The 15794-nt window shown below is 39.3% G+C and overlaps 1 protein-coding gene across 1 annotated transcript in view; it reads right to left on the bottom strand.

The window, feature by feature from the left end:
• NEK10 (NIMA related kinase 10) overlaps window positions 1-15794 on the bottom strand; it is a gene marked incomplete at its 3' end in the record, with an annotated part of 188453 nt that overhangs the window by 114630 nt on the left and 58029 nt on the right. The window contains exons 9-16 of the mRNA XM_024752854.1: window positions 14957-15035; window positions 13932-13999; window positions 12231-12310; window positions 10740-10826; window positions 7864-8088; window positions 5080-5219; window positions 4385-4446; window positions 1942-2019 (exon numbers count right to left, since the gene is read on the bottom strand). Of these exons, the coding sequence (XP_024608622.1) occupies window positions 1942-2019; window positions 4385-4446; window positions 5080-5219; window positions 7864-8088; window positions 10740-10826; window positions 12231-12310; window positions 13932-13999; window positions 14957-15035 (819 nt within the window). The remainder of the gene's footprint in view (window positions 1-1941; window positions 2020-4384; window positions 4447-5079; window positions 5220-7863; window positions 8089-10739; window positions 10827-12230; window positions 12311-13931; window positions 14000-14956; window positions 15036-15794) is intronic.

The raw sequence follows: 15794 nt of genomic DNA, 5'->3' as shown, positions 1-15794 counted from the left end.
CAGGAGCTCAAGGTTTATTTTCCTTCTAGCCTGCTATGTATGCCTCAATATTTATATAGTTTCTCTGAGAAAATAAACACTAGAAATAATGACATATAAAAATAGCCACAGGCACACTGGACTCAAACTTGACAAATTGGTCTCTTGAGTAAGGTCTAAAGCATTCCCCAGATAGAACCATCTACAGTAACTCCTGAGAACACTCAGAAAGAGGCCTGTGAGACTTTAACAAAGAAAAATAAACACTGGACATTTTGCAGTGCTGAGAAAAAAGAGAGAGCCCCAGGCTTGCAGCTGTACCTGTACAATAGGCCACCACTGGGGTGACCAGGGTCTGCTGAATTCGAATCTGGAATCATTTCATGAAATTAGTGATCTGAATACAGAAGGGTCACAAACAAAACTGTCTGAAGAAGCCAGGCAGATAACAAGACCACATGAAGGAGACTGGTGAGAAAGCAGTGGAGACTGTGAGAAGTGAGGAACATGCATGTGCCTCGAAAGAATTTCCATACATATTCTTTAAAAGCCTCTACTGGCTTAACAGAATACATGTGCAGGAGGGAGTGTACTTTACCATGGTCCAGCACAGTGTCATGCATCAGTGCTGTACTAGAGAAGTCAGTCCCATGCCTGTGTGTTCTCAGTGGTAGCTCTCCAAAATCTCTGCCTGCCAGCCCACAGATACCACCAAAAATTCTCTGCTAGGTTTGACCATCATTCTGGCTGAAAGCTCTTAAATCAGATTGAAGGCAAATGTTGTTTTTACTTCCTGTTCTAACGACTTGAAAAAAAGATAAGCTGCAGCTACTGCAAAGGATTACTTTAAATTGATTTTATCATGCCAATGTCTTTGGGGACACTTGCCCCCTGGTGTCCACTCCTCAAAAAAGCACATAGGATCCTGCATAATGTGGCCCCTTCTTACCTTCCAGGCCTCATCTCGTAAGGTAGGGGTCCCCAACACCTGGACCATGGACCGGTACTGGTCCGTGGCCTGTTAGGAACTGGACCGCACAGCAGGAGGTGAGCAGCAGGTGAGCGAGCAAAGCTTCATCTGCCACTCCCCATCGCTCCCCATCGCTCCCATTACTGCCTGAATTCTGCCCCCACCCCCGCTCCCGTCCATGGAAAACGTGTCTTCCACAAAACCAGTCTCTGGTGCCAGAAAGGTTGGGGACCACTGTCCTAAGGTACTCCCTCTGCCCCACACCCCACACCCACCCCACTGAGCAGCCTAAGCACACTCTAAGCTGCCAGGCTCCCGTCCTTTGTCCACGCTCTTCTCTCTGTGTGGATGCCCGTCCGCCCTGGAGCAGATATCATGGGTGCCCACTTCTATCCCTTTACTCACCTGACCAGCACCAGCTCATCCATCAAGATCCATTTTACAGGTTTGCCTTTGTAAAGGTGAAATGCTACTGACTGTGGTCCGTGCTTAAAGATGGCACATAATTTTCCCCGTAGCATTATTTTGATACACAAGCAATGTTTTTAAAACATAGAACTTACAGATAAGCAAAGAAATGTCTAAATAAAATCACCTAAATCCCTACAGAGAAACTACTGTTAAGCCTTCTACATTTACTGTTGTGGCCTCTCCCGTTGCGGAGCACAGGCTCCAGATACGCAGGCTCAGCGGCCATGGCTCACGGGCCTAGCCGCTCCGCGGCATGTGGGATCTTCCCGGACCGAGGCATGAACCTGTGTCCCCTGCATCGGCAGGCAGACTCTCAACCACTGCGCCACCAGGGAAGCCCCTCTACATTGTTTTAACAGCATTTGTTTCCATGCCAGCCTCCCTCACCAGATATTCTTCCCTCTCGGTCAGTACAGGGGACCAGTGCTAACCTAAAAATTCTCAAATTCATAGATTATATTACCAAAATTTCCCCAGATTCCAGTAACTTGATATTAAAGAATAATGGATATGTTTATTACCTGTAATAGATTAGTTTTTGCTGCATTCTTTCGTTTATTTCGTAAAATTAATTTTGCTATTGTATATATACCATTTTCCTGGAAGAATAAAGATGCCATGTTATCAGTGACCAGCAACAGTGCTATGGAGATACACAGCATAAAGAAGGAAGGAACAATTTTAAAATATTAAAGAAGAAATGTTAGTATAATTTTGGAATCAGGAGTAAATATTACAGGACAATACTAAAAATGTCAGTGTAATACTTTTAAACATCAAAGACTATAACCACATCGTAAAATCTCAACTGTCGTTAAAGATTATAAATAACAAAGTATATCAATTAAAAGTGATTTAAGTACTTTAAAAACAAAAAGTAGGGGGCAAAAAAAGGGGGCAGAGTAAAGGGATCCAAATGTCTTTATATTTTGCATTTTAAATATCTAATTATGAAATATTTCTCCCTTTATTGTTTTGTTAAACAATATATGTAGATAAACTAGTATAGAAAAGAAGATAGAAAAATAAGAGAAAAATCATAGATTTTTAAAAATGAAAGTTATTTGTATAAATGGTTAACATCTTTCTAGCCTTATTCTAATACAAATACAGACATGGGGGAATGAACAAAAAGTATTACCTTATTGCTACATTTTTTATTATCTATTAAATACATAATTTACTGAACTCTACTCTATGTGGGCATTTATATTATAACTGTGAAGAGCTTTACCTGCCTTACTACATTTAGTCTTCATAGCTGTTCTGTGAATTAGTCTGTAATTTCCTTGTTTTATACATGACAAAGTCAAAACTTAGGCTAAATATTTTTCCAGAGGCCAAGACAGCAAGCAATGATAACAGGACTGAGCCTCCCCCTGCCTCAGCAGCCACCCTGACCTGCTGAGCTTCCCCAGGGACTCTGATCACTGCTGACATGATCCTTTACTAACTTTATGAATTTATGTATTTTTAAGTTGATGTATCGAACAAAAAAAACTTTTCTCTGTAAAATTCAACAAGCAGGAAATAACTTTTATAATAGAAACACATACAAGGGTTGTATACAAATGTGTGTATTCACATACACACACACACATATGACTGTATATGTAGTGAATTGGTTAATGAATTATGCTTTGTGTGCTCTGTGAAATCAGTTTCCTGGCAATAAATATTTTGTTTGGTGTGTTTCAATCACCTCTAGCTGAATAACTTCATGTCCTCTTAAAGTGACTGCTATCCTTAACTCATGGTGTCCTATGCCTCATAGGAATTAAAACAATTAAATTAAAACAATTCAGAATACTGGGTCATATGGTAGTTCTATTTGTAGTTTTTTAAGGAACCTCCATAGTGGCTGTACCAATTCACATTCCCACCAGCAGTGCGAGAGTGTTCCCTTTTCTCCGCACCCTCTTCAGCATTTATTGTTTCTAGATATTTTGATGATTGCCATTCTGACCGATGTGAGATGATATCTCATTGTAGTTTTGATTTGCATTTCTCTAATGATTAATGATGTTGAGCATTCTTTCATGTGTCAATCCCACTACTGGGCATATACCCTGAGAAAAACATAATTCAAAAAGAGTCATGTACCAAAATGTTCATTGCAGCTCTATTTACAATAGCCAGGAGATGGAAACAACATAAGTGTCCATCATCGGATGAATGGATAAAGAAGATGTGGCAGATATATGCAATGGAATATTACTCAGCCATAAAAAGAAACGAAATTGAGTTATTTGTAGTGAGGTGGTTGGACCTAGAGTCTGTCATACAGAGTGAAGTAAGTCAGAAAGAGAAAGACAAATATAGTATGCTAACACATATATATGGAATATAAGAAAAAAAAATGTCATGAAGAACCTAGGGGTAAGATGGGAATAGAGACACAGATCTACTAGAGAAGGGACTTGAGGATATGGCGAGGGGGAAGGGTAAGCTGTGACAAAGTGAGAGAGTGGCATGGACATATATACACTACCAAATGTAAAATAGATAGCTAGTGGGAAGCAGCCGCATAGCACAGGGAGATCAGCTCGGTGTTTTGTGACCACCTGGATGGATGGGATAGGGAGGGAGATGCAAGAGGGAGGAGATATGGGAACATATGTATAACTGATTCACTTTGTTATAAAGCAGAAACTAACACACCATTGTAAAGCAATTATACTCCAATAAAGATGTAAAAACAAAAAACAATTCAGAATAGCTTTAATAAAAAAAGATAAAGAAAATGAAATAGACTGCACGTAATATAGGGAATAAACACCATCAGTTACCTACATGGCAATTCTTTTTAAGCTGAGTTAAAAGAGGAAGGACAAGAATATAAAATGGAATTCTACATGTTAAATAAGACATATTACAATATTTTTAAGCCATGTTCCAGGATACAGGTGTCACCTGAGGTGGGCTCCCTCCATCATGACAGGTCCTGGCACCCTGTCCTCTCACCTGAACCACCTGGTGGGCGTTGGTGTCGTCGAGCACCAGTTCCGTGAGGGCCGCACAGCAGGCTGCAACGAAAACCACCAAATGCCATGTCTGTCGTGGCCATGGCGGCACGTGCACATCAGCAATCTCGCTCCCTGCCTCAGAGAATTTTGCTGGCAGAGCCATCCCTCAGAAAACACTAATTTTCCTTCTGGCAAGTCTCTGGGAGAAAGGCACCTGAGTTGTGCTGGCTGGTACCTCTCCTCTTCGTGCATCTCACATGCATGCACACCCCATGGCAGCCTGTGGGGCACCCTTAATGCACCCCGCTGTGCATGGAGTTGGGGAGGCAGGCACCGTCAGCCCCATACCCAACATGTGCCCTGTGTGGAGCACGTGCTCAATGTACATGGACAATGGTCAGGTAAATAGTGCGTACTTTAAATATATTATCCAAATTAACCCTTATAATCCGAGTATGAACTACTTTAGAGGGCTAACAGGTTAGGCCACAGAACTTGGCAAGCAGAGGAAAGTTTGGGGTGTCTTTAACCTGCAAGTCCAACACTGGTACCAAGAAGTTTCAGGCATCCACATGAATTTAACTTCACATTTTTTAAGTTATAAATTGGGCCTAATTAATATTATCATTATAATTTTATAATAGAATAATACAAGGTTAAACAGTATCAAATAATGAAACATAATATAAATACCTGCTTGAAGAGAGAAAGTATTTTCTTGTATTTCCCGAGGGCTGAAATCTTCTGACAAATGAAGCTGCTGGATTCGGCCTGCCGCATTGGCACTAGACAGGCTTCCAATGGAGGAACAATCAGAAACAAAATTTCTGTCCCTGAAAAAGAAAAGTTAATGCACAGACCAATTTATCAATGGTAGTTCATGGTCAGTGCTTTCTGATTCCCGTTTTATAAATCTTTGCCTCCCCAGGTCATAAAGTTTTCTCCTGTGTGACCTTCCAATCCACTCAGACATGATTTTTGTGTGAAGTGTGAGGTAGGAGTCATCTATTTTTCACATGGCTGCCTTTGTTTTGAACTCTATTCTTCTGCCATTTACTTGAATACATCTCAGTCTTCATCATTCTGAGTTTTGTCTTTTTCCATTAAATTCCAATCTTCTTTTATTTTAGGAAAGTTCTCTTCTATTAGATGATTGAGGCTTTCCAAATTTTCCTTTTGTTTTGTTCTCTACCTTAGGGATATCAATTATCCACGTGCTGAGAACCCATCTTCTGCAGGCCATATCCTTCATTTTATGCTGCTCTATTCCCTTGTCTTCCTCCTCTGCATCGTGTGTAAGTTTTCAAGCACGCCCTTCCTTTCACTAACTCCACATTCTTTCTGGTACTCAGTCTCTGCATGTTGTTCAGTCCTCATCTTCTTTCCCAGCTTCACAATCATTCTATTCTCCTTTTTACTATCCTATCATCTCATCTTTAATCTCATTTCATAAACTTCATGTTCTGTTTAATGTCTTTGATAAAATAAAGCATTTGTTTTTCTGTTTACTTAGTGCAACATCTTCCACAATAGATCATTCGTCTGTCTTTATCTGCTTTGTTCCATTCTGTTTTACATGGTTGCCATGTTTTTTCATACATTTATTTTTATGGCAGCAGCTCTATGTAGATTTCTATATACCCAAACGTAAAGTGGATGGAGTCTCCCTGGCCTCCCTCCTGTGTCATCTGGGCCCTCTGCCCTTCTTTCGGGGAGCATAGGGAAGGTAATGGAATAGTTGCAGTCAATGATCTTTAATTATGTTAAAACTTGAATTTTAGGGATCACTCTATCTGATCAAGAGTATGTAACCTTTTAGTAACTGCCTTTGAGTTTGGGACTGCAGGTGAATGGGCATGAACAGATTTCCTATAAACCACCTTGACAACAGAGGCTGTTCATACTCAAGCCAGCAGACAACCTGGCAACCTCACCCCTTGTACCAGCTCCAGGCAGCCCATCTCTGAAAGGATATTGTTTACACAGCTCGGGTAATAAATTCTCCCAGAGCACTGAGCCATAGTTAACATAGAGTAAGTATTGACATACATCTTCTTCCCAGGGAAGAGATTTCTAACATTATACCATAGAAGTGGACTGGGAAAATTACCCTTTAGATGTGAAAGAACTCTTTTCTATCAAGAATGGTTTCCTCCAAAAGAGGAAAACTAGTACCTTATATTAAACTCAGTTCTATGTGGTCAAAAGGCAGGTTTTGTTCTTGAAGTATTGCTTAACTATTATATAATTTAATTTTATCATCAAGAAAATAGCTGCTCTCCACGAGGGCTACCCACAGCCACTGTAATACGTATGATGGACCAAAAATAACCACCACCATCATCCTATAAACTCAAGTGGAAAAAAACCTTTGCAATCATAATTACTTTGACTGTGGGGCTAGCTCATTATGCCACGATACTAATGAAAGATTTATAATTTATACTTTAAAGTACTTGAGATTTTTATGTGATATTCATAAAAGCAAGTAGATTGTTAACAGTCTACACATTATTTCCTTGGTTTTGGTAATGACAGAAATTGTTCACAAAGCCACTGTTCATATCTCTAGTCTGTTCTTATGCTTTGGAAAGTTCCTTCAGAGAATGGAGCTGATGACACATAGCTCCACAATATCAAGTTATCAGGCACAATAAGCACAAAGTCTGAATAATATTGATTTGATAACAAGTCATATTAAAATTGATGTTACTCTGCTTTTATTAGAATGAACTTTATTTATATACTACAGATAAATGTGATCTTTTTCCAGGCAGATATAATCCTTTTCAACTTTGATTCAGCACCTAGGGGGATGAATTATGCTCTATAATAATTTTAGGTAATAGATCCTTCCCATTGGTGGTACCAGTAATATTGTTATTCAATACTTCAATACATGTAATACAATACCATATCTACTATTTTTTGTTATTGTTATAGTTTTTGCAACATAATTCAAGAGAATTTCAGTTTGAAACTATTTTAACAAGCCATTCCTTCCCCAGATTTATTGAACCCGCATCCCCTGCATCAGCAGGCGGACTCTCAACCACTGCGCCACCAGGGAAGCCCCAGATTCTATTTTTAAAAGAGAGACAACAAGGTCTTAATCCACCTCAGAGCACTGCCACGGAGATTAGAGAGAAAAGAGGGGCAACTGGACCAGGGTCAGTAACATGGAATCATTTGAATAACCGTATTTCCCCCTATTTTAACTAAGGATCATACATCCGTTACTTTAATGCAGGCTGGTGATTCAAAAAATATGTCAGGGCTCCCAAGGAGCTGAAAAGGTGAATGCTCCTGACATTGATTTAGAGCCTGTTTGCAACAAGTAAAAATGACTCTGTAGAACATGAATGACCAAAGAATGGGAGGGAGCCAGCTGAGCACATGCCCACCCTGCCCTCGAACAGCTGAGACCCCAGCCTTCATCAGCCAGAGTGAAGCAGGCCAAAGCCTACTCTGACTCACCCTCGTAAAATATGAAGAAGCTGCTTGATGCCTCCCCAAATGCGAATTTCCACACTGGTCTCAGGGTCCTCACAAATCTGAACCAGGATCCAGACGACGCTCCACAGAAGCTGTAGGTGGTCTGAGTGCAGCAAGCTGAGGAGGATGGGGACCCCCTCATAGAGCTTCACCTGCTGTCTCACCTGGCGCTCGGCACAGAGCAGGCGCAGCAGCTCAGCCGAGAGCCTGCGAGGGATGGGCGGGAGGGGAGACTCAGCTCAGTGGTGGCTTGACTTGATTCACACGGAGCTGCCGACATGCACGGACGGTCGCGCCAACAGGCTCTATGTCACAGTCAGCTCATGTTCTCTGTAGAGGCCTGGATCACAGCCAAGTGTTTGCAGCTCTATGGGCCATACAGTCTCTGTCATGAGTACCCAGCCATGCCAACATGTGCAAAAGCAGCCACAGACAACACATGAAAACCAATGGGCATGGCTGTGTGCCAATAAATCTTTATTCACAAAAACAGGCAGGGAGCCAAATTTAGCCTGCAGGTCATAGTTTCTGGACCACTTTCTAAGTCATATCCTCATGGTATCCCCATTGGTCTGGCTAAAAACCTACTAATGAGCAAACAGGCATCAAGTACATACAATGGGACCTGAATTATGCTCAAGACAAAAGAAATATAAAAGCTTTATCCTAGTCTTCAGAAACTTACTATGTGATTGCAAAAATAAGACAGTAATACCTGATGGCAAAAACACTATGATCCAGGGAAATTAAATGCAAAGTGCTCAGTGAATATCTGGAGAGTAAAATAAAGATAATGATGGCATAAGACATAAGGTTCAACTAAGCTCTGAAACATTATGATTATAGACGTTTCATAGAGCTGTCCTGAATCCTCCAGGCTCACACTCTGAACACTCTTCCTGGATGGTGTTATTTATTCCTATGGCTTCAAACACTCCCTCTACCCTGGCACTGTGATCTCAGCCCAGGCAACACTCCAAACCTACAGAGGTTCCAGCAGTCACTTAACTGTTTCACAGGCACTCACCCCACTGTTTCTAAACTCAGTCATTATCCTCCTCCCCAAATCAGCCCTTCCATTTATGTCCCCGATCTGGACTCAGGACACCACAGTCTTCTCAATTTCCAAGCCAAAGACTGGGAATCCTCCAAGACACTCCCTTCTTCTCCAACCAGTGGAGAGCCTTTGGTGCCCCCTGTTTCCTGGGCAAGCACTGGGGTTAATTCTTCTGTGAGTCCTGCAGCTAGCTAAACCCACTGCCCCTCCATCCTTGTGAGCCTCGATTATGCTCAAGATATAAGCTTCTCTGTCACTCTCCTCTCCAATATTTCCATTCTTATCCTGCTTCACAATTCCTTTCCCTGAGCTAATTTTCCATGGCTCCTCTCCCTCCCAAACTTTTATGCTCTGACATATATTCTTTGGTAGACAGTACTCTTCACCTTCTCAAACTTTCTACACCAAAAATACCCTCCTTGTTCTAAGTGGATCTCATTGTGTGGCTAAATTCCACACTCCACACACTGCAATCAGAATAACTGTCCCCACAAAATCAATCTGATCATGATTAAAATCTGTGAGTCTCCATGTTCATGATAAAAACCACACTACTAGGCACAAAGAGCCCATCATGACCTCGCTAAAGGTATCTCATCTATAAAATATAGAAAGAGAATTGCAGATCAAACAAATTAAAACACAAAAGTGCTTAGAGCAGGGCCTGGCATGTAGAAGGCCTGGCCAAAATTACCTCTATTTCTAACTTATCAAAATTAGCTCTATTTCTAACTTATCTAACTTATAAGCCAACTTATCTAACTAGTTTTCTGGCACCCTCCCTCCTGCACTCTGCTGTAGCTGCGCCCACCCATGCACGCTCCTCTCTCACACAGCACTGCAGGCCTCCAGGTAGGAGCATATTCTGCTTTCACTTGCTCTCTTCCTCTGCTTAGACAACTGCTCCTTCTTTTAGGAGACTTGGCATGACCCCTTGCTCTGTATGGAGGTGCTGCTCCATGCCCTCAGGGTATCTATCCTGTGCATCCACTGACCACACCACCTACAATGTTGTGGTGAAACTGATGATTTGTGTGTCTGCCCCTCTCCTACACCATGCAACCATATCTTATTCATCTTTGGTTTTCCAACACCTGTGCAGAGGCTATTGGGTGAATCAATTCAGACAACCAAGTCTAAGTATAGTTTGTAAAAGAGGGTTAAATTGGCTTAGATGAAGAATTCAAGGGATTTACTATGAGTTAAATGTCAGTGTTTTATTGCTTGGGATTTCTGTTAACTATTTGCCTCTTTAGAAAATTATGACTTACTCCACTAAATATCATATGATGCAGGTAACCTAATAAATATCTGGATACAGTAAGTTTTTAGGGCAATAGGTAGTTCAAGTGAAAATGAGTTCATTTTACTCTAGATTCTGTTTTGGTCATGAACTAAGTCAGTAGCTATCTTAATGTATTTTACTTGCCTTAAGCAAAATAGATTTTAGGAATCTAATCACTTATTCAACACACAATCTGAAATTACTGAAAGTAGAGCCACCTCAGAGTTTCTTTCCTTAAGGAGACAGGATGTAAATAAATGTAATAAAAAAATATTAAAGATGTAATCATGAGATTTATATATTTCAAATCTATGACCAGTTCTAGAAGTAAAGCAGGACCAAAGACAAATCGATATATCTCTTTGCTATTGGTTACTTTATATAAACTTAAATAGAAGATAAATGCCAAGTTGACGCATGATATTCAGTTAACAATGTAAATAACATAAGTAAAATAATAATAATTATTTTCATTAAATGTCAGACACTGTCATTTTCCCCTGTTAGCAATCCTACCTTTTGGAAAGCAAGTCATATTCATGTAAAATCATCAGCAGATTTTCTACAATGTTGAGTTCACTTATTTTCTCCCTACATTCTGGACTACAAATTGAAAAGTATTAGTAACTATGAAAAATGTATTTTACCATATCCATGTATTTAATATCTTAGCCCTCATATTATCCCAGGAGGAGAAACAAAATGCAATGTAGCTCTATGGGGCAGGGCTACATTAAACTCCAACATTCAATAAGTATTATATGTCATAAATTTAAATTTGTTTAATAACAGTATGATGATAACATGATTTCCTTTGGAGAAAGGGAATCATATGCTGTTCACAAAAAAGCAATGATCAGCATTACTCACAGTAGCCAAGATATAGAAATGACCTTATATATCCTTTGATAGATGAAGTGGATAAAGAAAATGTGATATACATATTTATATATATAATTGAATATTTATATATAGTTATAATTGAATATAATTATATATACATAATTGAATATTGTTCAGCCATAAAAAATCCTGTCATTTGTGACAATATGGATGAACCTAGAGAACAATCTGTTAAATGAAATAAGTCAAACAGAGAAGGGCAACTACCATACGGTATCACTTATATGTGGAATCTAAAATAATCAAACAAAACCGACTACATAGAAACAGAATAGAATGGAGGGTGTTTACTAGGGGCTGGAAGTAGGGGGAAACAGGGAGATGTAGGTTAAAGGGTACAAACTTTCAGTTATAAGAAGAATGAGCACTAAGGATCCAATGTGCAGCACAGCAACTATAGTTAATAATATGGGGTCGTGCACTTGAAAGTTGCTGAGAGATCTTACATGTTCTCGTCACAAAACCAAAAAAAAGAGTTAACTATGAGAGGTGATGGATGTATTAATTATCTTGATCTTGGTAATCATTCCACAGTGTATATGTGTATCAAATCATTATGTTGTACACTTCAAATACATAAAATTATATTTGTCAATTAGTCCTCAATTAAGTTGGAAAAAACCCCAAAAAACAAAAAAGCAGTGATCCACTTACTGGTATAAAAACATATTTAAAGCTTTTTAATTTAAAATAATCATAACATCTGTAGGGGTTATCTAGAATTTTTTAAAGGGCAAAAATATTTGAAAATGTTAAAATATAAATAGGGGAGAGAATGAAGAAAACAAGTCAGGGAGATTCAACTTCCAAGACATATTGTGTAATTTTGAAAGTAGAAGTAACTGAGGGTTGGATGAAAAGACTAGGTAAATATTTCTAGTCAGGGAAAAAAAAAGAAAATTTTAAACTGCTTTGCTGCTCCAACTTAAATTCTAAAATGATGCTTTTCTATCCCGGATCCTCTTCAGTATAGTTATGGTACTTCATGTTTATTTTTCACAAATTTTAACTAAGTAGATGACAAAATAAATAGAGAAACTGATCTATTTTGCATTTCTTCCATCTGAGTTGCTAAAGCAGCAGAACTTATTAAAATACACTCACCTTTCAGCTAAACTAGCCACAGCCAGAAGGGCACCCAACAGAACGTTAGTATCTCGGGCACTGAGTAAATTTACTAATGTCTGAAAAATGAAGTAAAGTAAGGTTTAATTATGTAAGTACTACAAGCTTCTTGAACAGTATGTTTCCTTCTAAAGATCATAGAGGCTTAACTTCAAAATTTGTTAAACATTCACAATCCCCAGTTCTTAAGGGGCAGGCATCCACCCCCTCTTCAGACGAGCTCCTTGTAAGCATTCCTTGCCCAGGACAGGAAGCAAAGGGACCACGATACATGGCCCTCTACTTCCAAGTGCCCACGCTGTCTGCTCTCTGTCTTCTGGTAGCGACCAGTCACTGAGCATTCATTCTGAGTTGGGCATTGGCATTGTGGCAGGCACTTTCCAAATTATGAAAGTACTTTTTCAACAAAGTGTTGAAGACTGTCATTTTTTCCCAAACTCAGCAAGATATGCTAACACTACCAGACAATCCATTTGCCTCTCAAATTTCTGAGTAACATCACTGAGTTGGGAGTCGTCTATATCTTATCAGTCACCTTCTCGGGATTCCCATTACTACAAATTTACATATTTTCCCTCTAAATTTTTAGAACTCAGGGTCCCCCAAAGCACACACCCAAACATACTTCAGACCAGAGCTGTATAACAGCTCAGACCTGTTATTCAGACCTGTATAACAACTACTAGGCTGATTTTGGGTTTCTATTATGTGGGTTTTTCCCCTTTATGATCTTATGCATTTTCTATGGAGATATTATTATCTTTGTTTCTCAGATCCCTTCCTCTTTTTCTTTTCTCACTTTTTCCTTTCTGTCTTCTAACATAATGTTTCTCAAAATGCAGTCACTGATATATCATTTCACAATTTTTGTCATGTCCACCCTTAACACCTTAATGCTACTCAAAAATGTTCTTCAAATTCTAAGTGATATCAGTGAAATATATAGCTATTGAAATAAAAAATGTTGACCTGTATTATCACTAAGAATCACCCCCCCCCATACAATGAGCAGCATGTGTTAACACATTTTAGGCAACTTTGCTCTAATATATGCTGGAAAGTGGCTTCCTGGGATATAAAAACTCAACAAATTATTGAAACCTGGCTCTAGGCAGCTACCAGCTAAATAGTTTTGCTGTAAATATAAATGTAGTCTGTTTTGATTAAACCTGCATTCATTCATCTTGAAATATGTATTTGACCCATAGGCTTATAATACTAAACCATCTTATTATGAAGTTAAACCATATGAAATTGACCTACACACCAGGGTAATTTCACATGGTTCAAACTAATATAACCTCATGTGTCAAATGGAATGTATTTATATGTATACATACATATATATGTATTTATTTATTTATTTGTAAACACACACCTAGGGTCAGTTTATATATAGTCAAGGTTTTACAAGCAACATTTAAATTAAGCAATAAACTTAGTTGATTAAGCAATAAAGAATTAAATGACATAGAACAAAGAAAAAAGTTTCAGAAAACCTTTATTTGCTGTTTCTATATTTACTCCTTAGGCGGGTTAGCAGAGATTGGCAATTTTAGGCTAGGTTAGCAGGCTTGAGAATTATAATTACACATGGCTTGACCACAGGGGCTCTGGACTCTAGCATGTGAACCACCACCATATGAAGCTGAAGCAGGAACTCCTTCTGGGACCACTCACCTTGTGGGCTCTGCTTGTGGTGACCCATTCTCTTTGGTCTTTGACAGCAGCAAGCTTTTGAAAAATATCTATAAAGGAATGGAATATCTCAATGAGGGATTTGAAGCTTAAAGGGGGTCAGTGCTCATAGAGCCTCAGGTCTCAAGTACTGATGGGCAAGCAAAGGAAGGATAAGTGGGAACACAGGTCACACAAAAAGGACAATGGAGGGAGGAGGGACAGGGTTGATTTTTTTTACTTCAAGAATCATGTTTCAAGCTCAACTCGTATTTATTATATATTACTATTATAATAATAAAATTTGGAGATAGCAAGAAAATTAAACCTTCCCTTCCACTTAAAGTTGAATGAGTTCCTTAATATCATTACAAGTTCAAAGTGTAACTTATTCTTCAAAGATAGTCCCCATAAAGATTTCATGTGATGGACTTAGCAAGGCTCCTCAGTGGAGGGGAACAGCTGGCCTCACAGAACCTTCCTGGTCCCTGAGGCTCACCACAGATTCCTCTCTCCCTGGAATTGAGAATTAAGGTCCTGTTCTGTGCACACAAAGAAAGTGGGCTCACTCCCATGAGAGCAGGAGTGTGCACTCATCAAATCCAGAGAGCACGGAAGGTGGGCTGGGAAGAGCTTCCAAAAAGAGAAGCTTTATAAGTGGGTATTGTTATTACCCCAATCTTATAGATGAAAAATGAATAGTCTCTGACATTTTAATAGAAATCGAAGGAGGCAAAAAATATTTTTACCAAAATTTGTTTTTATGGAAGGAAATCTTTCTTGCACTAAATAAACTAAGCTTGTGCTCAATGAAAATCTTTTAAAACATGAAATCGGGTTTTTCAAGGTAAGAACTGTGATCTAAAAATCTCCCCTCTGGGTACATTTTGCCACTGAGCATAACATCTGGCATGGACTCTCAAGCCCATAGCTGTGTGGGGACCCCCCGTGAGTATTCAAAGCATCCCCTCTTCCCTGCTGTAAATGCCATGCCCGGAAGGCCAGCTGCGTCCCGGGACCGCGCTTACACGTCATGTTGACCAGCTTGTCCACGCTGTGCTGCGCCTCCCCGGAGCCGAGGTACCCGTGGGCCACGATCTCCATGTACTGCGGCGGGGGGAGGGGGAGACCGACAGGCGAATCAGAGGGGAGAACGCTCAAGCACACAGCAGGTGAGGGGAAAGGTTGTGCACTTCTGAAAATGAGCTGTAGGTGGCATAACAGGCTCACCAAACAATACTTGGTGCCCCTGGGCCTGCTTCACTCAAGGGCAGAAGGGGGTGGGTTTCTGGGTTCTTGGCTTCTGTGGAACGCCCCAAAGTGGAGGAAGGGACCTGGAAAGATTGTTTAAACTCTCAAAAGTCCCAAGATGACTCCTAACTGGATAAATTTGTGTTGCAATTTAGCCTCCAAATATAAGATACAAATAAGATGCAATAATATAGTACATAGAATTTTAATTCTTCAATGTAACTTTTCAGCAGAATTTTAATAACACACTGCATATATTTTATCGACCTTATGTTTTATAATATCCTAAATTATATCTAACCAGCATACAAGCAGATAGCAATAATCAGAATGAAATGTATGGGGTAGTCTAATAATCCCTCACTGTGGATGACTAATTGTAATAAGTTCAGAGAAACACACATAAATTTCTGACATTTTAATGAAAGTAAAATGGATAAAAAGATCCTTTACAATATAATTTTATTAAAGATTATTTCATTAAATGAGCTAAACCTCTAGCCAATTAAAAATTTTCTTAAAAATAAAAACATGTTTTATCAATTTCCCAAGAATAAAAAAATAATAAAGTAGATTTAATATTAAATTGCCATTAAAATTAATCATCCATTAATA

Source organism: Neophocaena asiaeorientalis, unplaced genomic scaffold (genome assembly GCF_003031525.2).
Source record: "Neophocaena asiaeorientalis asiaeorientalis breed wild unplaced genomic scaffold, Neophocaena_asiaeorientalis_V1.1 scaffold117, whole genome shotgun sequence".
Classification (NCBI taxonomy): domain Eukaryota; kingdom Metazoa; phylum Chordata; class Mammalia; order Artiodactyla; family Phocoenidae; genus Neophocaena; species Neophocaena asiaeorientalis.
Note: the sequence above shows the minus strand (reverse complement) of the source record. Positions and strands in the feature narration are given on the sequence as shown.